General features: G+C 46.2%; 5 protein-coding genes across 5 annotated transcripts; 2 read left to right on the top strand and 3 right to left on the bottom strand.

The window, feature by feature from the left end:
- Positions 1 to 10,088: 10,088 nt before the first annotated feature.
- On the bottom strand, positions 10,089 to 10,436 carry SERLADRAFT_399793 (uncharacterized protein; the record flags this gene model as incomplete). Its single annotated transcript, XM_007322592.1, has 1 exon — positions 10,089 to 10,436. A coding segment is annotated over one exon (348 nt), but the record flags the coding sequence as incomplete, so codon positions are not given.
- Positions 10,437 to 15,321: 4,885 nt separating this feature from the next.
- SERLADRAFT_417838 (uncharacterized protein) lies at positions 15,322 to 15,954 on the bottom strand (the record flags this gene model as incomplete). Its single annotated transcript, XM_007322593.1, has 2 exons — positions 15,322 to 15,465; positions 15,533 to 15,954. One exon carries the CDS (start codon positions 15,952 to 15,954, stop codon positions 15,538 to 15,540), a length of 417 nt encoding a protein of 138 aa, XP_007322655.1.
- An 806-nt stretch (positions 15,955 to 16,760) lies between these two features.
- On the bottom strand, positions 16,761 to 17,309 carry SERLADRAFT_410980 (uncharacterized protein; the record flags this gene model as incomplete). Its single annotated transcript, XM_007322594.1, has 3 exons — positions 16,761 to 16,814; positions 16,886 to 17,119; positions 17,178 to 17,309. 3 exons carry the CDS (start codon positions 17,307 to 17,309, stop codon positions 16,761 to 16,763), a joined length of 420 nt encoding a protein of 139 aa, XP_007322656.1.
- A 4,954-nt stretch (positions 17,310 to 22,263) lies between these two features.
- Positions 22,264 to 23,255, top strand: SERLADRAFT_417841 (uncharacterized protein; the record flags this gene model as incomplete). Its single annotated transcript, XM_007322595.1, has 4 exons — positions 22,264 to 22,451; positions 22,514 to 22,748; positions 22,802 to 23,113; positions 23,181 to 23,255. 4 exons carry the CDS (start codon positions 22,264 to 22,266, stop codon positions 23,253 to 23,255), a joined length of 810 nt encoding a protein of 269 aa, XP_007322657.1.
- Positions 23,256 to 23,370: 115 nt separating this feature from the next.
- SERLADRAFT_477107 (uncharacterized protein) lies at positions 23,371 to 25,341 on the top strand (the record flags this gene model as incomplete). Its single annotated transcript, XM_007322596.1, has 4 exons — positions 23,371 to 23,922; positions 24,006 to 24,190; positions 24,252 to 25,141; positions 25,196 to 25,341. The coding sequence occupies 3 exons, from the start codon at positions 23,866 to 23,868 to the stop codon at positions 24,457 to 24,459; spliced, it is 450 nt and encodes a 149-aa protein (XP_007322658.1).
- Positions 25,342 to 25,735: the final 394 nt, after the last annotated feature.

Raw genomic sequence — 25,735 nt, forward strand, 5'->3', positions numbered from 1 at the left:
GTTGAAAACCGGATGAATGGGCCGCCATGTCGGTGGTAGCGCTAATCTATAGGCTGATTCGCCTATTTTTTCCAGTATTTCAAACGGACCGTGTCTCTTATTGTCCAGTTTCTTGGCTGGTCGATCTGTTGAGATATTGGTCGCTTCTACGTACACCTTATCTCCTACTTTATATTCCACTGCTTCTCTTTTCTTCTTATCGTACTGCTTCTTCATTTGTTCAGCTGCCTTTTGCAGCGATTCTTCTGCTTTCTTCCTTGTTTCTGTCATTCTCTTTACGAAATCTTCTGCATTTTCGTTCTTTACCCCCACTTTCACTACTTCCTGTGTTCTCGGATGATGTCCATGATTCAGGTAGAACGGGCTATATCCCGTCGCAGAATGTTGTTTGTTATTGTAAGAGAATTCTGCTAGGGTAAGCCATTCTGCCCAATCATCTTGTTTATGGTTTACGAAGATTCTGAGATACTGTTCTATCTCTTGATTGATCCTCTCCGTTTGTCCATCCGTTTGTGGATGCCAAGCCGTTGATGGGTTCGCTTTTATCTGAAGAAGCGTATGTAGATCTTTCATGAATTTTGAAACGAATTGCGGTCCCCGATCGGAGATGATCTTTTCGGGTATGCCGTGGTTTCTGAATACATGATCTCTAAATAGTCATGCCACTCCTTCCGATGTGATTTCCATCTGCGTGGGAATTACCTTGATCATTTTGGTAAATCGATCTACTACTACCATTATCATGTTATATCCATTTGATTCTGGTAGCGGTCCGATCAGATCTACTGATATGATCTGCCAAGGCTTATCCGGGATCTCGTTTGGGTGGAGCGGTGCTGCTTTCTTTTTATGGTCTGTCTTGGTTCTTTGGCAGACTTCGCATCCATCTACGTATCTCGTGATATCTCTGTCCATGTGTTACGATAACACAATTTCCGGACATCTCCTTTCCTTTTTATTCTCCGCTTTAACCTTATACTTTAAATGCCACGCGGCATTTCCCTTTCCCGCGCTGCGTTGCCTTTCGTTTACTTTTGGACTTAACTCTCTCACACAGTGGAGCTGGCCATACGGGCTAGACCCTATGACATCATCAGCCACTGCCTTCATCAACTGTATAGTACACATGTACAAACAAACCTGTAGTAGTATATATACCCCAATAGATCCAGGAGACTCCTCAGCGAGTCCTCCTGTTGTATACCAACTAACTCACTGCAGCCCAAGGGGTACCCACTCCCCATCTTCCACTACCTTTATAGTGTGTTCCTGTGTGCGCCAGAGTAACTAACTCTTGGTCGTAACATTAGGACTCGCTCTTTCTACTCTCTCGCACGTGTGTGCAGAAGTCCCATCATTTGGGCACCCGGACTCCAGGGTTAAGGAGATTGGTTAGCGGTTAGGAATATCCCATATAGCAGATAGGTGCGCTCCTAGCGACGGCCTTGTAGTGCTTTGGGAGAAGAACCCAAAACCTGTAATACGCGGCCCCCAGCGTTAAGGGGAGTACTTAGCTCAACAGTCGGTGTGGAACCACTGTTGATTAGATTTAAAATACAAACCTTCACTTTCGAATACCTCTGACCAGGCCGGGCACTTGCCTCCGCCAGTCTGGAGAAGGGTTGACAGCTTAACAAGCGGACCACCCCCTGACAACCGTTCGGACCAGGGTTTATTACGTTTACATTTTATATACATTTTCAAATACTATAGTGTGGGTAGTCGGAGATTGAGATCCGATACTCAACTGGGAAGAGGTTGATCCGCAGATAGCAAGCGGGGACCCCCAGTTACCTATTTTTACGTTACCCAAAGAGAACAAGTCGACATGTCGTCGCAACCCCAAGATATGAATGCGTTACTGCACGCAATGCGTGTGCAGATAGCGGAATTAACCTCGCAGCTCGCCGAGATACAGGCCAACCCCCCTGTAGCAACCCCCTCGGTAGAGAAAAAGTTTAACAAGAAAGTCGAAGTCGTCGCTGACCCTGGCGCCTTCGAAGGAGACCGAGCGCGATTCGCCGAATGGTGGATCAAACTCCAGATTTGGGTCAAGGCAAACTGGGAAGCATTTGCCGACGACTTTGAGGTATCCACTGCGGTGCTATCTCGACTAAAAGGACCTGTGGCGGGTCGATACGCCCAAGTAAGACTCCAGGAATGCTACACCGCGGGTATATGGCCTACCTGGGATGATCTCAAGAAGGAGATCGAAAAATACTTCAAACCACAAGCTGAGCGTGACTGGGCTCGGCAGCAAATCCGTTCGTTCAAACAGGGAAACCTGAGGACGGACGATTACGTCACCCAGTTCCTGGCCCTCTCCATCCAAGGAGGGTTAGGTAACGAACACGCAGTAGAACTGCTGGAACGCAATGTGAACCCTCGCATTGCAGAGCAGATCTACCTGCAGGATACGAGAAGTGACGACCTGGCTCTGGCAGCCGAGGAAGTCAGACGAGTTGGTAGGGCCATGGAGCTCTACGCTATGCACCAAGGTGGCGGGTCCACCAAACAAACCACCATACCCCAGAGGCGCCCTGGGTCATCAAACCAAAATCATAATCACTCTCGCGGGTTCAAGCCGTTCGGGCTGCAGCCAGGACAGGGTGCTCCTATGGATATCGGCGCGGTCCAAGGCGGACAAATGCGCAGATTCAAGGGCAGCTGTTACAACTGCGGCCAAGAGGGACACATGTCCCGAGACTGTAGAAACGGGGCACAGGCTGCCCAACAAAAAAATAATCAAGGGCGCCAGGTGCGCCAATTAGAAAACGAAAAACCGGACGATCGGCTCAACTCTTTGGCCGGTCGTTCTTACGACGAAATCCGGGCCTTCTTCTATGACCAACAGGTCAACGAAATGAAGGCTCAGGGAAAAGAATTCGGGGCTTAGGTCACTTGGGTGCCTTAGCTCCTGTTAAAAATGAAGTAAACCACAACAAAGTGGCCCCTGCTCCGGGGTGTTGCACGAGCAATAACGGAATGACGGGGATGGCTCCCCAATTTGTAAATAAATTTCTAAATTTGTTATCAGAAGTATGTACTTGTATGAAGAAATGTAACTGTAATATTTATGATACTACCGCTGCACCAGCGTCTCCCTTGGAGCGTGGCCCCGGCGAGACAAACACTAGGGTGCTTGATTCTGGTGAAACAAAAATAGAAAAACATGTATCGTTCAAAATTCCTTCTTCTCCTTCTTCTTCTTTGGAGCCACCCTTTCCCGAAATCCCAAGGCGTGTGTTGATGCGCACATATTTATTCCAAAAGGAGATCCGTTTAGACGTTGGCGTGGAAAACCTTGCCAGGGGCAAAGTACACTCAACGAGCGCACTGCTTGATTCAGGCGCTAACGGGATCTTCATAGATCAGGTCTGGGCGGAGCAAATTGGACTCTCCCTTGTAAAATTAGAAACATCTATTCCCGTCTATAACGTTGACGGTACGCTTAACGCAGGTGGCTGTATCACACACAAATGTTCTTTTGTGGTCGAATACCAAGGACACAGAGAACGAGTCACTGCCGAGGCTACCCAACTAGGGAAGATTAATTTAATCTTAGGCTGGACCTGGCTATTTAAACACAATCCTGAGATCAACTGGCAGACAGGGGTTGTCACATTGTCACGTTGTCCCCAGGAATGTGTAAACTTGGGTAAACCAAATCATGTCCGTCACAATGAGCGTCTCGAAAAGTTAAACGCTAGTCACGTTTACGAGCTCAGATCTTTAGAAAAGATCGACGATGACGATGATGAGGTAAAACCTGAGGAAGAGATTAAGAGGCTGGTACCTCCCGAGTACCACGACTTCTGGAAAGTCTTTTCGAAACACAAATCAGAGCACTTCCCAGAGGCTAAGCCTTGGGACCATGCTATAGATTTGAAAGACACCTTCAAACCAAGGAAGGGACACATGATACCGCTCTCTGCTCCCGAAAGAGACGAGGTATCTAGTTTCATAGACGAACAACTTAGGAAGGGTTACATCAGACCTTCCAAAAGTCCTATGACGTCCCCGGTGTTCTTCATTCCTAAAAAGGATGGTAAGAAGCGCATGATTATGGACTATCGTTACGTGAATGAGCACACAGTTAAAAACGCGTATCCGTTGCCTTTAATTAGTCAGCTAGTAGACGAATTGGCTGGCGCCAAGATTCTGACTAAAATGGATCTCAGATGGGGGTACAATAATATACAAATCAAAGAGGAAGATGCTTGGAAGGCCGCGTTCACGTGCCACCGAGGATCTTTCGAACCCCTTGTTATGTTCTTTGGGTTGACCAATTCACCGGCGACCTTTCAGAGCATGATGAATGAGATCTTTGCGGATATGGAAAACTGTGTCGTCATTTACATTGTCGATTTATTAATATTTACAAAGTCGGACGATGAGGCTGAGCATGACAAAATCGTGCAAGAAGTCCTTCGACGCTTACAGGAACGGGACCTATTCGTCAAACCCGAAAAATGTAATTTTAAAGTGAAGGAAGTAGACTTCCTCGGTATGATCATAGGCCAGAACGGAATCAGGATGAACCCTGAGAAAGTTCAAGCTATTTTGGAATGGCCAGAACCTACTCGCGTCAAAGGAGTTAGGGCCTTCCTAGGCTTAGGCAATTTCTACCGAAGGTTTATTGAAAACTTTGCAAAAATCACGAGACCGTTGAACGATCTTACCAAAAAGGACCTTGTTTGGCAGTGGGGCGCCAAAGAACAGGAAGCTTTTGATAAGCTTAAACAGGCATTTACAACAGCGCCCATATTGGCATTCCCTGAATTAGACAAAGAGTTCCGGCTAGAAACCGACTCTTCTGACTTCGCCACTGGGGCTGTTCTATCAATCAAATGCCCTGATGATCTTTGGAGGCCTTGTGCCTATTTATCGCATAGTTTGTCTCCTACAGAGCGCAACTATCAAATATACGACAAGGAGATGCTGGCCATCATTAGAGCTTTAGAGCACTGGCGGCACTACTTAGAAGGTGCTAGGCACCAATTTGAAATTTGGACCGATCATAAGAACCTAGAGTACTTCATGACGGCCCGAGACTTGAACCGGAGACAGGCCCGCTACGCGGTGTACTTGTCAAGGTTCAATTATAAATTAATTCATAAGCCAGGAAGCTCAATGGGGAAAGCGGATGCTTTATCTAGAAGAGAGGATCATGCCAACGGCATTGAAGATGACAACAAAGGTGTCACCCTGATAGATCAATCAAGGGTTGCCAATGTTAGAATCGGGCAAGATTCCGCTCTTCTAGAAATCTTCAGGAAAGACATCTCCCCAGAGGAAAAGGCGCGCCTTGACGGCAATGAAAACTATTTATGGAAAGACAGGCTCTTTCATTTCAAAAACAAAATCTATGTGCCTGAGTCCGCAAGGATCAAGGCAATAGATAGACATCATGACACTCCAGTGGCTGGGCACCCTGGATGGCAACGAACAATGGAGTTGATCTCCAGAAACTACATGTGGCCTGGCATGGTCAAAGACATACAGGAATATGTAAAATCCTGTCTGAGATGCGCCATGGCCAAGAATTCCCATCTACCGCCGGCCGGTAAACTCATGCCGAACCCGATACCAGCTGGCCCCTGGCAGGATATATCGGTGGACTTCACGACGGATCTGCCCGAGTCAAACGGGTACGATTCAGTAATGGTGGTAGTAGATCGCTTCTCCAAAGAAGTGGTATTCATACCCACCAACAAAACCATCACCGCCGCCGGTACGGCAGACTTATTTAAAGATTTTGTATGGTCAATCCATGGGTTACCAGAAACGGTAATTTCCGATAGAGGACCGCAATTCGCTAGCGAATTTACGAAAGAATTATGCCGGATGCTGGGCATCAAACCTAAATTATCCACGGTGTTCCATCCGCAAACCGATGGACAAACGGAGAGACTCAACCAGGAGTTGAAACAGTATCTCCGGATATTTATTAATGACAGACAGACGGATTGGGCCAAGTGGCTAAAGATAGCCCAGTTCTCGTATAATATTAAACAGTCGTCGGCTACAGGAAAGGCACCATTCGAGGTTACTAGATCGTACCTCCCCAGAATGGGTGTAGAACCTGGCAAAAGCAAAAACGAGGCTGCTGGGAGCATGGTCAAAGACATGAAGTCTGTCTTGGACGAAACGCGCAAAGCGCTATTTAAAACTGCGGAGCAGATGAAAGACAGGGCAGAGCGTAGACGCTCTAAGGCCCCTGATTACAAGGTCGGCGACCTGGTCTGGTTAGACACCGACCACTTGAAATTAAAAGACCGGCAGTCTAGAAAACTGACCGAAAAGTGGATTGGCCCTTACCGGATTAAGGAAGTCAAACCTAATGCGGTGGAGCTGGAACTCCCAAAACGAATGAGGGTGGTACCCACGGTTAACATTAGCCGTGTGAAACCCTACAAAGGACCGCTGCCGGGACAGCGCGTAGACCGGCCCGGTCCGGTAGTAGTCACCCAGGAAGGTGAAGAAGAATTCGAAGTCAAACGAGTGGTAGATGCACGCTTGAAGCGTGGAAAATTAGAGTTCCTGGTCCTATGGAAGGGCTATGGAGACGAGGACAGAACGTGGGAACCAGAAACCCATCTGGAAAACTCCCGCGACGCTGTTCGCGAATTTTATTCTAGGAATCCCTCAGCTCCCAGGAAGCTTAGAGGCATGGATTCAAACCTGTTTAATTCCCTCTTTCAACCTATGCCCGAAAATTTTACCACTACCTCCGAAATTTGGTCTCGCCTGGAAGTCGAGCCTTAGAAGGGGGGTAGTGTTACGATAACACAATTTCCGGACATCTCCTTTCCTTTTTATTCTCCGCTTTAACCTTATACTTTAAATGCCACGCGGCATTTCCCTTTCCCGCGCCGCGTTGCCTTTCTTTTACTTTTGGACTTAACTCTCTCACGCAGTGGAGCTGGCCATACGGGCTAGACCCTATGACATCATCAGCCACTGCCTTCATCAACTGTATAGTACACATGTACAAACAAACCTGTAGTAGTATATATACCCCAATAGATCCAGGAGACTCCTCAGCGAGTCCTCCTGTTGTATACCAACTAACTCACTGCAGCCCAAGGGGTACCCACTCCCCATCTTCCACTACCTTTATAGTGTGTTCCTGTGTGCGCCAGAGTAACTAACTCTTGGTCGTAACACCATGTAGGGCCACCAGTATTGTCGAGTGATTAGCTCCTTCGTCTTATATCTTCCTGGATGGCCTGCAATAACAGAGTCGTGGTTTCGTCGGATAATCTCTTCCCTTAACGCGGCATCTTTCGGTACATAGATCCTGCCTTTGAATACTATGTGACCGTCTTCGTCTAGCCAACCATCCTCTCTCCTCTCTATCTTTCCTTTCATCTTTTTTATCAGTTCATCTACATTTCCTTTTCTCTTTGTAATCCACTTTGAAATCTCTAATTCTTCCTCTTGACTATCTGCGATCTTTTGTCTTTGTTCTGGAGAGAGAGTCATTCTTACAAATAGTTTCTCATCCAGTAGTACGACGTCTTCGTTGTCGTTTTCTCCTTTGTTATGATCTGATCGCCTTGAGAGAAGATCTGCTTTTATATGCTTCCTTCCTGGCATATGATGTATCGTGAAATGATACTGGCTCAACTCTGTCATCCACCGCGCCTGTCTCCTATTCAACTTCTTGGGTTCTTTGAAATACAGCAGATTTTGATGATCTGTCCATATTTCAAATTCCTCTTCTGCGTCTATTAAGTAATGTCTCCATTCGTTAAGTGCTGTCATGATGGCAAGAAGTTCTTTGTCATAGATCTCGTAATTGCGTTCTGTGGGGTTTAACGCTTTGGAGAGGTATGCAATTGGCTTCCAGTCATCCTTTTGTCTTTGTGATAAGACAGCACCCATAGCGAAGTCACTACTATCTGCTTCTACTTTGTATTGGCCATGTGGTACTGGGAGAGCTAACACTGGGGCTGAAGCTACACGTTGTTTTAATGTGTTAAATGCTTCTTGTTGTTCATTTCCCCAAATGAAGTCCTCTTTTCCCGTTAACTTGGTCAATGGTTTGGCTACTTCCCCGAAGCCCTCTATGAACCTTCGATAGAAATTTACAAATCCCAAGAATGCTTGTATATCCTTCTTATTTTTGCATTCTGGCCATTTGCTAATTCCTTCTACTTTTACCGGATCCATGCGAATTTCGTTTTCTGAGATGATCAGTCCCAGGTATTCCACTTCTGTCTGTTCGAAATCGCATTTTTCTGGTTTAAGGTAGAGATGATTCTTTCTTAGGATTTCTAACACACGTCGCGTCGTTGCTCGGTGCATTTCTATATCCTTTGTGAATATCATGATATCATCTAGATATATGATTACTAATCCTTCATCTATCAACTCTTTGAAAAGCGTGTTCATCATCATTTGGAACGTGGCTGGGGAATTTGTCAGTCCGAAGAACATGACTAATGGTTCGAATAATCCCCGGTTTGTCCTAAATGCCGCTTTATGCTCGTCTCCTTCTCTCATTCGGATATTGTTATATCCCCATCTTACATCCAACTTTGTGAAGTATTTTGCTCCACTCAATTTGTCTACTAGTTCTCCGATCAACGGAAGTGGATATCTGTTTTTGATAGTGATATCGTTTAGCTTCCTATAATCTTGAACTGGTCTCAACTTCCCGTCTTTCTTTTTAATGAAGAAGAATGGTGATGCAAATGGGGACTTCGATGGTCTTATTCGTCCCGATTCTAGATTCTCCTTTAGGAACGCATCTAGCTCTTCTTGCTCTCCTCTTGCCAATGGGTAGATCTTGCAATCTAGGGAGTGATCTCCCAGTATTAGTTCGATTGCGTGATCCCATTGCCTTCTTTCAGGTAACGTGTCAAACTCCTTTTTATCAAATACGTCTTTGTATTGATGAAGGTGTTTTGGCACTATATTTTCGAATCCTCCTTCTTTTCGATCTTTGCCTGCGGCTTCTGCTAGCTTCTGTGCCATTGTGCCTTGGGCTCTGATATGGTAATATTGATCGTCGATCGTGGCATCTTCGAAATTATGGAGATTCACCTGTATCATCCTCTCGTCTTCTCTTAGTTCCTCAAAGAATATTTCCGGATCCTCCTCTGGATCAGAGATTCGGATTCTCGGTCTACATTCTTCAGGACATCTTTCAAAGGTCAACTTCGATTCTTTCCAGTCTATTTTAGGATTATGTTTGTTCAACCACTCATGTCCTAGAAACATTTTTCCGTTACCCAGATTGGTTACGGCAAGATGTATCTTCTCGACGTGTTCGTCGATTTCCATGAGCAGTATTACAAATTCATTGATGGCTCCGTTTTTATTAAGAGTTCCATCTGCATTATAGACTGGAATAGGTCTCGGTATCTTCCTTGTCTCATATCTTTTGTCTTTCACAAATTGGGAGTCGATGCAACTCCCCGTGCATCCACTGTCCAATAGTGCTTTGACTGTTTCTGATTGGAGAGTATCTAATGTAGTAAGCTTACATTTTACGTTCATTTGATTGCCTTGGGTGCCCCTAATGTACTTTTTTGGGGAGGCAATTTCTATGATCGCTTGTATAACTTCTACTTTTGGTAACCGGTTGATTTCTTTTATCGTTTCCCGGGTTACTTCTCTCGCTCTCTTTTTATGTGTCCAGGCACTCAGAATCCCAATGGATCTTTCTTCCTTTTGGTCTCTTAGCCTGTCTACTACCCATTCTGGGGTCCAGACTTCTGTTCTAGGTTTTTTTAGAGGGGTTCCTGACCTCTCTTCTACAGTCTCTGCTGCGTTTTTCTCCGTAGAGCTCGCCGCATCGGGTGTAGGAATCTTAGGTTCTATCGTAAATGCTGCGCTTTTTAGTGATTCGCCCGCCGTCGAAACTGCGGATGTCTTATCACTCTGCGCCGCTTTTACTCTAGTGGCATCTTTTTCGTTTTGGATTTCTTTCTTTGTCTGAGTGGAAATAGTTTTATTGTTATCCGCGCTAAAGCTGCAGCTTAACAATTCTGAGTCATATGTATCTACAGTTAAAGGAAGAAATCGATTCGAAACGTCTTTAGGCTCAGTCGGTCGATGCGGTACCGCTGGCCTCTTTAAAAACCCTCAAGGAGTTTTTCCCTTTCCTCTTTCGTCATCTTTTCTAGGAACTCTCGGACATTAAATTGTGGCTTCCTTTTTTGTGCGTCTTTGCACTCGAAGCTTCTATGTCCCTTTTCTCCGCATCGGTAGCATCGTCCTTCAGTGCGGAACTTTGCTTTGTCTACCTCCATTCTTTCTCCGCTACCGGTATAGGTATATCCGGTTCCGTCTCTCTTCTTCTCTCCTTCTTTCTTTTGTTCCGAATAGGGTTTCTTCCCAGTATCGGAACCTTTCTTCTCTTTTTCTCTCTCTCTCCAAATATAGTCTATTCTAATAAGTTCCCTTTTCCACTCTTGGTAATCTCTGGGAATATGCCCGCCGTAGATCACCCTATCTACTAGCGGCTTGTTCATGTTCCTTCTGAGTAGAGATATTAGGAACTCTTCGTTTATCCTATTTGTATATCCCGCCCATCTTTTCTTTTCCTCAAATCTTTCAAAGAAGGCTTGGGCGGTTTCATTGCCCTGTCTCAGGGTCAATATTTCGTTCTTGGCAGTTTCTTTTTCAAAGCTGTCCTTGAACCTTTCTTCCATTTTGTCAGCAAAATACGGCCAACTTCCGTATGTGTTTGTAATATCGAGCCCCAGCTGTTGGGCGTCGACTTGGTTCTCTAGCCAATCGGTCCGGAAGGCCGCGGCTTCTCCTTCTTTCATAAAAGATAGCACAAAGCTTATCTTTTTTTGGTCGTCTCTGAAATATACGGCATCGTCTTCGAAATGTAGTAATAAGGACTCTCTAAAGGCCCTATACTTTTTCTTATCTCCGGAGAAGTTCTCGGGTTTCTCCAGTGCCGTTCTACTTCTTTCCACCTTTTCTGGAGGTGGCGGTGTCTGTTTCTTTAATTTTCTTTGCAAGACGCTCACTTCTTCGAGCGCCTCGTCTAGCTGCGATTGGTAATGCATTTGTGTTTGTCTTATCGCTTTTTCTACTTCTTGTTTTACGTATGCTTCCAATCGCGCTTCTTTCGGGGGGGGAGTGTCTATTCTGGGTAATGCGTCCATCATTTCCCTGGTAAATGCGCTGTCCGTGCTGTTGGATGGCTCGGGCAGATCGCGATATTCTAGGTTGGACATTGAATGTGAGTTGGGGAGGAGGGGGAGTTTCGGTTTTGATCAAAGGGGATGGGATTCTGATGGGTTCTATTTCTGGTAAGGGGAATTGCCCTTTGAATACGTAATCTTGAGAGTAAATGTGTTGCTCTCCGATCCAAATGTAAAAATCTCTACTAAGCATAGAAAGGAGTTCACCAGTGATAAGCTGGATTGATACACCGCTTTCTAAGATCCTAGTAGTCTATCTGTTCTCTTTGAGTCAAAGTGGTCCTCTTCAGCCCACTACTGACAATGTATGTATGGTGACTATTTTTGTATTTTACGAATTTTATGTAAAAGGTATAGTGATAAATTGGGGTCCGAACGGTTGTCCCAATGTGACCAGCTTATTAAGCTTTCAGTCCTTCTCCCGACTGGCGGACGCAAATGCGCGGCCTGGTCAGAGGAAATTGAAAATGAAACTATGTAAAACCGAGAAAATCTCAATGGTTCCACACCAAAGAGATTATTGTGATATAAAATGTATTTACAGGGGGATGGTTACGAACGAGTCTTGGGATGAGGAGGGGGAGACGTTGGCAGGGAAAAATGATAAAATGGTGTCGGGGCGAGTGGGTAGGTGATGAAGTGGGAGGGTAGTGGTAGTTTGGTTTGAGCGTTTGAGCAGGTTTAGGATGAGGAAGATAATGATGACGGTGACGATGATGGTGGTTAGGATTGTTGCTGTTATATTCATAAACGGTACTTGTGGCAGTTGTTGATTGTGTAAAACCCTTATCCCCTATACCGAGTTAACGGAGGGGTGAAGATTCAAATCAACAAGTAGCGTTACAAATAGCGATTGAGAATTAATCAACAACTGAGGAAAGTATGTACATGATGGTCTACTATATATATGTTTCTGAAAGTCAGCCATGAGGCGCTGACTGATGTTCTTTGTAATGGTTCTAGACTCTTGTCACGTGATGGTCACGTGATCTGATATAACTATGTATTATGTTATCCGCGCTAAAGCAGCAGCTTAACATATCTTATCTGTCATGTGATTAGATATCAAAGCAAATGAAAAAAGGAAACTAGCGCTCAGACTAGCGCTTCTGGTTCAAGTCGTGACAAATTCCACTGAACTCTTCACCACTTTCTCTGATGCTGATCATGGTGGTGACAAGGACTCTGGTCGTTCTACTGGTGCCTATATTGTCAAGATGGGATCTGGTGCTGTCTCCTGGAGCTCCAAGCTTCAGAACATTGTTGCTCTGTCCACCACTGAAGCAGAATATATTGCTGCTGTTGAGGCTGGCAAAGAGATCTGCTGGATGCGAAATTTGTTGAAGGAAATGGGCTATCCTATCACCTCTCCTTCCACCCTTCATATTGACACCCAATCTGCCATCTCTGTATCCAAGAACCCTGAGCACCATGGTCGGATGAAAAACCTTGATCTGCGATGGCATTGGTTGAGAGATGTTGTTGACTCTGGGAAGATTGCTCCTACCTTTGTTCCCACTGCTGAAATGCCTGCAGACTTGTTGACCAAGGCTCTTGCCAAGCCTAAAGTGGAAGTGTTCAGGAAGACGATGGGACTTATTAGATCAGGGGGGAGCTAATGCTTGGGAGGTGCAGCATCAGGGGGGAGTGTTAGTTTTGGTGATTCTGCACCTTTGTGCTACCTATATATTTTCATTCCTTTCTCTATCTATTCTTCTATCATTCACTATTGATTGTGTTCCCTATTATTTCGCCTTTATGGCTGCTTTGTTTACCTTTGTTTACAAAACTTCGGACAGTACTGCAGAGTCCAATGCTTCCTATTCTCTAGTTACTCACATTGGACTCTAGGTACTGTATACCTGTCATACTCTCTAATAATATAGTTACTCACATTGGACTCTAGTTCCAGTCCCTGATTGCTCTCAGCAAGTGGCTAGACACTTCCTTCAAGCTTTGTTCTTAATAGACATCACAACACTCCAGTGGCTGGGCACCCTGGGTGGCAACAAACATTGGAGTTGATCTCCAGAAACTACCTGTGGCCTGGCATGGTCAAAGACGTACAGGAATATGTAAAATACTGTCTGAGATGTGCCATGGCAAAGAATTCTCATCAACCGCCAGCCGGTAAACTTATGCCAAATCCAATACCAGCTGGTCCCTGGCAGGATATATCGGTTGATTTCACAACGGATCTGCCCGAGTCAAAAGGGTATGATTCAGTAATGGTGGTAGTAGATCGCTTCTCCAAAGAAGTAGTATTCATACCCACCAATAAAACCATTACCGCTGCAGGTACGGCAGATCTATTTAAAGATTTCATATGGTCTATCCATGGGTTACCAGAAACGGTGATCTCCGATAGAGGACCACAATTCGCTAGCGAATTTACGAAAGAACTATGCAAGATGCTGGGCATCAAACCTAAATTATCAATGGTGTTCCATCCGCAAACTGATGGACAAACGGAGAGACTCAACCAGGAGTTGAAACAATATCTCTGGATATTTATTAATGACAGGCAGACGGATTGGGCCAAATGGCTAAAGATAGCCCAGTTCTCATATAACATCAAACAGTCGTCGGCTACAGAAAAGGCACCATTCGAGGTTACTAGATCGTACCTCCCCAGAATGGGTGTAGAACCTGGTAAAAGCAAGAATGAGGCTGCTGGGAACATGGCCAAGGACATGAAGGCTGTCTTGGACGAAACACGCAAGACGCTATTTAAAACTGCAGAGCAGATGAAAGACAGGGCAGAGTGTAGATGCTCTAAGGCCCCTGACTACAAGGTCGGCGACCTGGTCTGGTTAGATACCGACCACTTAAAATTAAAAGATCGGCAGTCTAGAAAACTGACCGAAAAGTGGATTGGCCCTTACCAGATTAAGGAAGTCAAACCCAACGCGGTGGAGCTGGAACTCCCAAAACGAATGAGGGTAGTACCCACGGTCAATATAAGCCGTGTGAAACCCTACAAAGGGCCGCTGCCGGGACAGCGTGTAGACCAGCCCGGACTGGTTGTAGTCACCCAGGAAGGTGAGTTCAAAGTTGAACAGGTAGTGGATGCACGCTTGAAGCGTGGTAAATTAGAATTCCTAGTCCTATGGAAGGGCTATGGAGACGAGGACAGAACGTGGGAACCAGAAGCCTATCTGGACAATTCCCGCGATGCTGTTCGCAAATTTTATTCTAAGAATCCCTCAGCTCCTAGGAAGCTTAGAGGCATGGATGAAAATCTTTTTATTTCTCTTTTTCAACCTATGCCCGAAAATTTTATCACTACCTCCGGTATTTGGTCTCGCCTGGAAGTCGAGCCTTAGAAGGGGGGTAGTGTTACGATAACACAATTTTCAGACCTTCCCTTTACTTTTATTCTCCGCTTTAACCTTGTACTTTAGCTTTCACACATGGTGCCACGCGGCACTTCCCCTTTTGTCCAAAACTCCTCTTTCTCGCGCCACATTGCCTTTCTTCTTATTATAGACACAACTCTCTCACACAGTGGAGCTGGCCATGCGGGCTAGGCCCCATGACATCATCAGCCACTGTCACTATCAACTGTATAGTACATATGTACAAATAACTCTGTAGTAGTATATATACCCCAATAGATCCAGGAGACTCCTCAGCGAGTCCTCCTGTTGTTAACCAACAAACTCTCTGCAGCTCAAGGGGTAACCACTCCCTAATCATCTTCCTTATAGTGTGTTTCTGTGTGTGCCAGAGTAACTAACTCTTGGTTATTACAGGTCTGGTCATTATCCAATTTTATCATATTGGGGGATTGGCAGGGACGGTAAAGGCAAGAATCAGCTAGGTAGGGCGTCGGAGCGATTGAGATCTAAGCTATCTGAGGAGGAAGTCAGATGAGGTGGGGAAAGATCCAGAGGAAATCCAGTCTTTATTCTCAAGCCGCACAGTGCCGAGAGTGGAAGATATATCCGTAGAGCAGCAGCGTGGTATGATATGATAAGACGAGATTAAAAAAATATTCAGGAGTCAGCACAATTTTATGCCTCGCTCTCTCGACGCTGTGGCTGGCACACAAACTTGACTTCATCCCAGAGTGACCGGTGACCTCCCTTAGAAAATCCGTCAAAGGTGTTTTTGACTCGGCACTGCATTCTATACGGTTTTCCAATACACACTCTGACTCCTTTCACATTTTTTTCACTTATTATAAACGCTGATCTAATGTAGAGTTTATTAAAGGTTACAAATTATCCCGACCACGAGGGGCACCCTAGCTGCTCAAGAATTTTCCGATTCCAAATCCTCAATCCTACTAGTAATATCTTGATCAGTAACCGTGCATAATATACGACCTCAGGAACATACAAAGGGCCGCTCACCTCTTCTAAAGACCACAGACAGACGAGGCAACTTGCTTCGCACTGACGGGAAAAATCAGACTGAGGCCCTCGGTGTTACTACCCAGCAGCTGATCCTTTGCTGCGGAAGTCAAACCGAAACTGGGGGGTAGACCATAATGTCTGACGCCATCGACCGCTGCCACTGCCACGACGCCCCCTCCACTCGACGACAGCTCCCAGCACGTTCCGCACCCACCAAGGTCCGCGTCGACGGCACTGACGTTGGGGTAGGACGGTAGCTGGCTGAGCGTCCAGTACCCCCGGGCTTGGAGCTCTTGCGAACAGACGAGCAGCGTGGTGGGGTAGTTGGGGGCGTCGAACGGGGGGAATACGGATGCTTGATATTGTGAAAGGATGGGGGACGCGAGGAGGACGAGGGAGGCTATGGCGATAGGTTTCATGGTGGATACCGTTCGTCGTGGAGGTTTGGGGGTGCTATTAGAGGGGAGCCGAGAACTGGAGAACCGAAAGGCTGTCGCTTACGCCACATGTCGACCCCTCATTTCCGGCTTGCTCTTAATTTGCGTTATCATCAGAAAGGAGGATGTAAATGAATCTGGAAAGACAATGTTCTCACTACAAGCAGGTGTTACGAGTCAGCCCTTCCAGGTCGCCTGATACTAATACTAGAATGCGCGGAGTATCAATATGGTCTTACCGCCGGCGACTCGGATTCGGAAGCCATCATCTTGGACTCGCAAGTGTACTGAGAATCTTCACTTCAAATCTTTTGTGTTGCATACTGGTGAAAACGGCTCTCACAGCTCAGCGCTAGTTTTGCGTAGCCACCAAGGCGATGAAAGCACTATCGTGACATTGCCCAGATAATCCGCTTTATAATTGCAGTTGAGTGTGCTTACGGTTAATACGAACCAGCGAACAACTTGGTATGGTTGGCCGGTCCTTATGGCTATGCATTTTAGCGACGAGAATCCCTTCTTTTTCTCGTCGCCGCTACTAGTGGATCTGATAGAGCCACCATTCAAAGTCCAGATCCAAAAAGATTGCAATAGTCAAAGTAACCATACTGATAACTTGATCATCTAAAAGAGCGATATATTATCAACGTAAAAAATTAGAATGAGGTGCGTAGAATCCCATGTAATGTAATCTCAGATAATCCTCTCAGACTGCCCAGTATCACAAGAAAATCCCCCACCAATCTCCATATTCTTATTTTCAATCGTTGCGTGCCAGTATCCCTGATTTAGGTGATCGTGATCGTCTGGTTCAGAGTCTGGAGGGCGGGGCTCGGACCAGCCTGCGAGGGAAAAATTGTCAGAGTGTTAAACAAGGTACTACAGAAGCAGCACAATGGACAGAAACACGCACGCCAACCAAATTCACGTGAAGAACGTTGATCTGAGCAGTTCCTTTGGGCAACGAAGCTGGGATCGTCACAGAGATGTTTTGGTAATTGGGCAACTGAGGCTCGTGGGACACAGGGTCGTAGGCCCCGTTGTACAAAATTTGACCAAAGATATCGGCAGGAGCGGCACAGGGTTGACTGGAGCACGACTGAATGCCAATAACGACAGCAACTTCCTGAGAGGGCGACTGAGAGTTCTACGGACAACGGTTCACCATTGACAATAGACGCGAGCATGGAGATGATTTCACTTACTGGCCTCTCGAGCTGAACGATCAAATCGCTGCCTGGAGCCACCGATGCACCTTGCGCGGGGTTGGCGATTGCAACGTTCTGGGCAAAAGCAGCACCAGCGAAGAGAGCGAAGGAGACGATGGACTTGAACATGACTCTATAAGGTGGATTTAGACTAAGCTGGAGGGAAGCAGTAGAAGAAAGCTGATGTTGAGAATACTGAAAACCTGAACCTTTTATACAGGGGACCAAATATAAGCGGTGCGTTTCAAAAAATGAGGATGACGTCCTTACGTTGTCGGTCCTAATATTCCAACCGCAAACACGGTGATGGTGAGCCGGAGTGAAGCAAAATCAGTGGTCCATGAGAAAGAGACGCACTGAATTTCGGCTGGACGTTTCGGGGATATGTACGGTTCTTCCACAGCTGGGCGCATTACATCCTGTCGATCACAATCACAATCGGTAATCTGTGAAAATGGAGTTGAAGATGGGCCTTTGTTCCTAAGACTGGAATAGAGCTTAAGCACGTTTCGATCCAACCGCTCGCCAGTCGCCAGAGCATGTTTGGAACGTCTAATCCGCCAAAGCTCGCGAACTTTCAAAGAAGAGATTGGAAAACAAAAGCAAAAAATAATTTATCCAGCCGTGGTAACACCATCGCAGCTTTCTTAGCTGGGATGTTCAACTGTTTCAAGTTGCGGCGGCCACTCTGCAACCATCTTGACACAAGAATTGTGTGGCGTGAGGACTTCCCTTTCGACTAGGAATAGGCGCATGTACTGGATGTCGAGGGTGTTTGGTTCGAAGCGGTAAAAAAAATGTGAGTGTTTCTCTCTTATCCACCCAACTGTTCTGTCACTTACCTTATTCGCGCAGGTCAAATGGATGTCAAGCCCTCACTCAAGCCTCCGTAGATGGCATGTGGTTTACATGAGCCAAGGCGGGTATTTAATTTAATCATAATGTTGCAGAGGCTGTTTTATCCCCCAGTGAACGTGAACATAGGAGGGCTTAATTGAGCTCTTGAGATACGTATTAAGACAACGTCGCGATGAGCCCGATAGATAGGCAGCTTAAAGAGCGATATCAACACACGGTACCCATGCAGCTTTCCCCCATTCATGCCTTGACAAGCAAAATTAAAATCATTTTCAAACTGACAATGATGACAATAGCTCACGATCCATTACATTTCGAATACTATGGTAACTGGTGTAGTGGCGTTGGGGAAATTACACGTACATTATCACTCATCAAAACCTCCCAAAGCGCGCACGGCTTCCACCAGATGCTTATACTCCCGAAGAAGTTCTGCGACTTCGCCGACTTTGATATCGTCCTCTGAGCAATCAAGGAACCGCCGATTTGGTGGAGGCAGTCTAAGTGAGATAGGAGACTGCGCGCGAGACGATGCGGGCGTGTCGTGTCGATTCGCAGGAGCGAGTAAAGTTGACGGACGAGATATGGGTGAGGATGCCTGTGCTCTGATAAGAAATCGCTAATAGTATTGTGATTAAACGAACTCATACCTTATTGTGCGCTTCAGACTGTGCTAGCCTGGACAGGCCTGACATTTGAGCCAACCGATCCGTCAAGCTCTTTCTCCCGCTAACTTGCTTTCGTTTACGTGGCTTGCTGCTATTCATCATACGCTCGAAGCTTCGGATACTCCTCCCATCATGGACTTCTTCCTCCTCCTCCTCATCCTCTTCTTCCTCCTCTTCGTCTTCCTCTTCGTTTTCCTCTGATTCATCTTCCGCCTTCTCTGATAAATAAGGTCCGTCCTCGTCGTTGAGATACACAGACTTCACAGAGCTAGGGCGAGAGGAGACGGGGACTAGCTGCTGTCCCGCCTCTTCGGCATCTTTAGCAGACTTTGCTTTCTCTCTCGTACCGGGAAGCGATGCCGTCAAACTAGCTATTGAGAATCCAGCCTCACGACGAAGGAGACCAAGACCTGGGCGAACATTCCAAGGCGGCGCAGATTCGGTCGACTTGGCAGGCGTCACTGGATTATCATTATGACCCGGAAGGAATGATAATGATCTCAGTACGCCAAAGGAGGAATCGACAACTCCAGATATGACTTTATTGGCGGAACCTGCGATGGCATCTACTTGTTGCTCTACACGACCTCGGAAACTTCCAGGTAATCCCTCTTGGGTTAGCGCGGGTGATTCTGGAGTCAATGGCGAACGGTTGATGGGGATTGGCGTCAGGTCAGCGGTACTGAACATATATGAGCTCATATCAAATCTAATAGATACGTATAACCAACCTGATAACTTCTTTTTCGCTCTCGCCTAAACCTAAAGCGCCTAAGTCGACGTTCTCAAGGAATTCAGCGACAGCCATAAGGTTTATCAAACAATAGCTCTCTTCACCACCAAAGGACTGGTTCCTGTAGCGTTGCGTGAAGAGCAGGTGGGAGACGAGATGAGGAGGGTTTGACTTGACTACGGAAAATATGATAAGTGGGAGAAGAACGTCCCCTGACACGGGTGTGCTCTCTGACGGCGGAGAAACCATGAGACGAGGCGAATTCGACCTCGAGTGATGAGATACCTCCGGAGATATGATATGTGACTCAGAGGTTGGTGGGCCAGTATGAGGATCAGGTACCATTAAAACTGGTGTTGAAACGGGGGAGGCAGTTAATGTATCTGAAGAGGCCAGCAGAGGCACGTCAACGCCTTCCATCGGACCAAGAGGTGGAGTCGAGACAACATGCTCGTCGCGGACTGTCTTTGTGAAAGCAATTTGGTTTTCCTCTGCGTCTTGGTCAGCTTTTAGTTTCACAGGTGGTAGTTTCGACAGGCCATCTTCCCCGGGTCATAAGCAAAAGATAACAAGGAACGGAATCTACGACGCACCAACAACGACTTTATGAGCGGCAACCAGGACTGCAGCTTTGTCACTAGGAGATCGACAAGCCACATCGAGCTGATTGAGCACTGCCGCAAAATTTAGATCACTGGATAGTCCGAGATCTGATTGAGATGATACATACTTTCACCGCATGCCTTCACCACGACATCTAGCTCTGGACCAATCATACCAGTGTCTACGTCTAGATGTTCGAGACCAAGGTCAACCATGTTCATAGCAGCTATTCGGCTCGAGAGGGCCTCATCGTGAGAAGCATCGTCCGAGGTAAATGGCAAGAATAGCCTATAAGACAACCAATGTTTTGTAAAATCATACCGCTATAGGGACATTTAGACAACACACCTGTCGTAAAAAAGGGTGCAAATTGTGCACTCTACTAATTCAAGAATTTCTCGTATTCTCAGGTCGTCCTCGGCCTTAAATTTGTCTTGACGTTCTTTGTCGTCCCCAAACTCCACAGATGGGCCCTCTTTTCGCCGTAATGAAGTCTGACCTGTCCACAAATCTTGTTCCAAAGTGGAATAAAATTCCTGAAGCTTCTCTGAAATTTCCTCTGGAGACTCCGTCAGAGGATTAATAATGTATGGCATTTTTGCCGGGCTGGAACCTATGTCTTGCAAAGTTTTCTTGGACGCTTTCACCAAAGGATGCAAAAACGTTGTAAAAGATTGGACCCGATCCACTACCCACGTTGGAAGACCCATAAAAGCTTCATGCATCTCAGAGCTGAGAGCATCGACGATATCTCTGCGAACATCCCTTGATACGATACTTCTGTCTATACTAAAAGCGGAAAGCTCAACGACAAGTTCTGGCTCAGACTGGGTTGGCAGAGGAACCGTCGCAGTAGGTGGGGTGGATGGTTTTTGGCCAAAAAGAGATGCAAACGGGTTGGATATTCGTGAGGTGCCTTGTGCTGAAGATGGCCGAGCAATGGGGCGAGGAGGAAGCGGTGGTTTATTTAGGACAAATGGACGTGGTGGTAAAGGTAGAGCATCGTTGAAAGCGGGTACAGAGAAAGATGGATAGGGAGTAGGAGAGGAGGACCACGAGGGAAGGGGAGGAAGGGAAACCAAGGTGGATGTTCGCGAAGAGAGCGCAAGCAGGTCCTGAAACGGTTTGCTTGATGGAAGAAGTGCAGACCGAAATGTAAGGACCTCACTGATGATACGTCAGCTACGCAATGCCAGAACAAAAGATGGAACCAACTTTACGAGAACTCCTCTCAGTCCAGATAGTGTCACGAATGGGACATCATCCCTAGATGAAGTGTCGCAGAGTACGACGTGATCCTGAACGAACTCAACGGTGATTTTCTCATGAGAAGAGGCCTTCTCCAGAGGTAAAAGTAACGAAGCCTGAAACAGATAAAGATGATGAGAACTACTGACACCAGCACTGAGCCTAGGGCGCACAATACCTTTCCCTTGGTTAAGATATTCCAAACTTCGCTCCAGTCATCAGAAACCTCGCCTTCGGTAGTTAGCTTCTCTAAGATAGCCCATCCAACACTTCCTATGTCGAGACCCAAGCCCTGTGCAGCAGCTTTGAGATTCATGAGCTGCAGCTTGCTTGTGGCACCGCCTTGAGGCTGTTGAGGGGACACAGACACAGATGGATGCAGAGTCGTTCCTGTGGTTGCAGATGTGGTCACCACTCGTTGTCGAGGGGTATAAGGAACGTATTTTGCTGCCGCTGTCGTTGGGGCAGCATTGATGTTCTGTTCTGGCGGAGGAGAAATAAGAGAAGTTGATGAGGACGTGGGAGACAGTAGCGGATGGGCAGAAAGCGTCTCAAATGAGCTGACTCGCTTGATGTTCGCTCCTTGTATACGGCCAATAGACGATGGAGGGAATAAACCTTCGCGTTTGGTAGCCATCGCAATATAGAATGCAGTGGTGCAACAAGTCCAAGGAAAGCAAGCTGGATAGCTTTTATATCAGTTCTATGTGATCCAACGCAACATCAGCTATACAAAAAAGTATCAAAAGCAATACAGATTCGAATGTTTGTCTGTATATGAATGGATCAGAGCGCGTTGTATACGCAAGGCAAAGTAACAACGGAGAAACGCGTCTGGATGCGCAGTGAGGTGTAATTTTTTGGGTTAGGGTTACCCTAACATGCTTGCAAAATTCTTTGGCTCTTTCCCCTTTCTTTACCTTCACGCCACTGCTCATAGCTTGATATCATCTGAGAAGTAGAACCATAAAATATGTCCAAACCAGGCACTCGTCGCATGCCCAGAGATGTGTACGAGGGCAAAAAAGGATTCAGAGATTGGCCCGGGGCAGATAGCGGCTGGAAACCACCTCGCAGCGAAGATGAGCCAGATGCGCTAACCATGCGACGACACCGACTTGCTCAATTTGTGCTCTCGGAAAAAGGTTCATTCGTGCCGTCGTACGTACTCTGAATACGATGCCCGTAGCATATCAAGAAATCAGGTTCGATTGTCACACTAGCATTCATACCATCATGAAAGAAGTCCGATCTCCTGTGGAGACGCTGTCAGCCGTGAACGAACGGACCACGGAGCTCAAAAAGCAACACATACGTGATCTAGAGAAACTTTTTGCTTTACAAGGCGAACAACATCGTCAAGGTGCTATTGACAGATATTCAGCAATAGACTTTACCCAGTTCCCTGAGCCACATGAGGAAGAACGCGACATAGTGGAAACCCATACTGCATTGATGGTGGGTGTATATCGCCCAAATGCAACATTTTCAAGCTAACACACGACACACAGGATCTTCACGAGAGAGGTCGACGATCAAAAGCCTTGGAGGACGATTGGGATGACGCCCTCGATCACATTCGCTTCGCCCATCTTCAAACTTTGTTACCGTTGTTGAAACGTAAATCCGAAATGGAACAACGGCGAGATGCATATTTCCCATCATCTATCCAGGAATATCACATGATTCGCGATAGGGATATCCAACTACGCGTTGCCAGATTTCTTGCACTAGATTCACGCTCGCAGCAAGACAAAATGTTGAGCGACTTTAACTGGGTATGGCGACAAGTGACCCCCCTACTTGATGAATATCACAAAAATGTTAGTATTTTGAAACACATCCGATTGGTTGGGCAACTTTGACTATCTGTTATATACCTATAACCAGGATGAATTCAGGACAGAAATAAATGAGATAATTAAAGATGTGAAGGCGGCAGATCCGAGGAAAAGGTACCTGTAGCCGAAGTACCTCTGCTTCCGTGGGGACAACTGTATTTGGTCGCGACCACTGAATTAAATCCAATTCTGAATCGGTATTGATGATGCGGCTCAACCTAGTATGGTGATAAACGGCTGGTGCATTGTTACTTTGATCTATATCCTGGATACTTCCTTCTAGTGGTACCACCTACCTATCTCAACTCATCCGGAGCGACGAGTGCTCTGCTGCAAATTTGGGAGCCATATTGACTGCATTCTCACTATACTCTCACCTGACTTCTTTCGTTCCTTGGATTCACAGCAAACGACACTTTACTATTACATAACTTCGCCACACGGGCAAAGGCTCTGCATTCTTTCGATGGTTGCCGCGATCTAGCATCACGACGCAGGTTGTGTATCAGTTTCAACGGATTTCTTCGAGGCATTGACAAATGCTGTGAGAGCCATACGCTGATCATTGACGTCGATTTATGCTATGCTCTGGGCTATAAAACGGGACTGCTGGGCTTGACTCGATCTCTATAATACTCATTTCTCTCCTGTATCATACACCGTTCTCCTAGTTCTCCATCTCCTCTGTATATATCGTTCTCTATCGTATTCTATATCCCTCAACACCATCTATAATGCAATCACGCTCCGGATATCTGTACACAAACGGCGTGCGCCAACACAGCCTCGGGGTCAGCCACTCTTTGTTTTGCATTTTCCCACTGTATCCTCATTCTGCTATCTCTTTCTTTGCCTTTCTTGCCTCCTACGCCAGTATCGACCGGATGTTGCGGCCGCTGTACAAAATCTTTTAGTTTCCACGAAGCAGATCCAAGAATCCTTGCAGCGATGGGGCGCTCATCAGGCATCAGAAGACCAAGTTAGCGACTGTTATGTCCAATTCGGTGCACAGTTTAACGCAACTGTAGAAGCGTTCACCTACTATAACATAGACACCAGGTGCGTATTTCTTGATATTCCTCCAATGGGTCAAGCTAATGTCTCTGTTTACTAACCAAAGTGACATCAGCCAAGTCCCATCTCGTCTACGAAATGTTCTTGAGGACTGTCTTGGCGAGGATCCATCTCCACAAGCACTTGCAGAATATATGCCCGATGTCCGCCAGCTATTGTATGACTTGCTGCAGGGTATCCGGGCAAAACAGGCGGCGTGGAGAACAGCATCAGGACGATCTGGATCGTCGACCGTATCGTCGGACAGCTATTGACCAACCACACTGCTATTAGCCGCAGTTCCTCCCTCCCTCTCCCGACGCCGTAGAAGTCTTTATAAAAGTCAAAACTATCCACCCGCGGCAGTAAGTTGCAGTCGGATCTAGATTATTGCTATATCTCAGAACTAGTAATGGCTTATTTCAAGTTTATCCCTTGTTACAATAATTATAGAGGACAGCTTCCATTTTATTTTATAGCACTCGGTAGTACACCCCTCTGGTTTAGGATGTTTACTTGTTGCCATGTACACGCACCTTCGTTTTGTATCTCGCTCCATTTTGGATTATGTATTGCCATTGTACTGCTTGCATGGCGGACGTTATCAATATCATGCACCATGATCACTGTAGATAATCAACCAAAATCACGGCGATGCCTTCGCGTTCGATCTTTCCAGAACTTGGGTTACTGGGTACATCCAGTGATATCGTCTGATGCGATTAGGAGATATAGACCGACGTATTAGGCGAGACAAGGATATAGCACGTCGGCTACGAGCAAGTACACAGCAATGTCCACATTTCTTTGCTATGCTTCGGATAATGACCCGCGAGCCTTAACATTGTTGCCAAATTGCTGTGTATTGCTGTACTACCTTGACGATAGCCTTGAGTTAGGTTAACTGGATAGGGAACTGTAATTCGTGCCATCGGGTGAGGTGGATCAGTTGGCGAGCTACGAACGACTTGACATGTTACCACGTCAAATGTCGCCAGTAACTTGACTCACGAATCTACCATCGTTCCCCCTGAGGAACAACGGCTTACTAGTATTGGCCAAGACCACAAGATACGTCCAGTCCTGAAATTTGTACTTGTCACATCCTGTGTACTTCCAAGACAAAACAGGAATTGGAGCTAGTATACAATCACCTTTCACCTTCGTCGTCCGCCCAATGGTACCTGCAATTGGTACACTAGTTTGTGATGCGAATTAAAAATCATCCACTGGAAATTCGCTGGCATCACTTATCATGACAATTTGCACTGGCGAATAAGAAAAATCCAAGTACCTTTCTTGGCCTCAATGCTTTTACACGCTGCTCTCCGTTTCAGAGTGCATTATGGATATAGTTCATGATGAAAGCTTAAAGACACTGCTACTAGTACTCCGAGTCACCGCAGTGCATATCTTTTGCCAGACCGGTGTCGGCAGTTCCCGAAGACCCTTTCCTCAGTCCTACATTTATTTTCTGACGGTAAACCGGTGACAGAGCATTTCTCGGTTCATTCTCCATGATATCTGTGTATATTTGGAGACTCCCATGAA

This window comes from Serpula lacrymans, assembly GCF_000218685.1.
Source record: "Serpula lacrymans var. lacrymans S7.9 unplaced genomic scaffold SERLAscaffold_13, whole genome shotgun sequence".
Classification (NCBI taxonomy): domain Eukaryota; kingdom Fungi; phylum Basidiomycota; class Agaricomycetes; order Boletales; family Serpulaceae; genus Serpula; species Serpula lacrymans.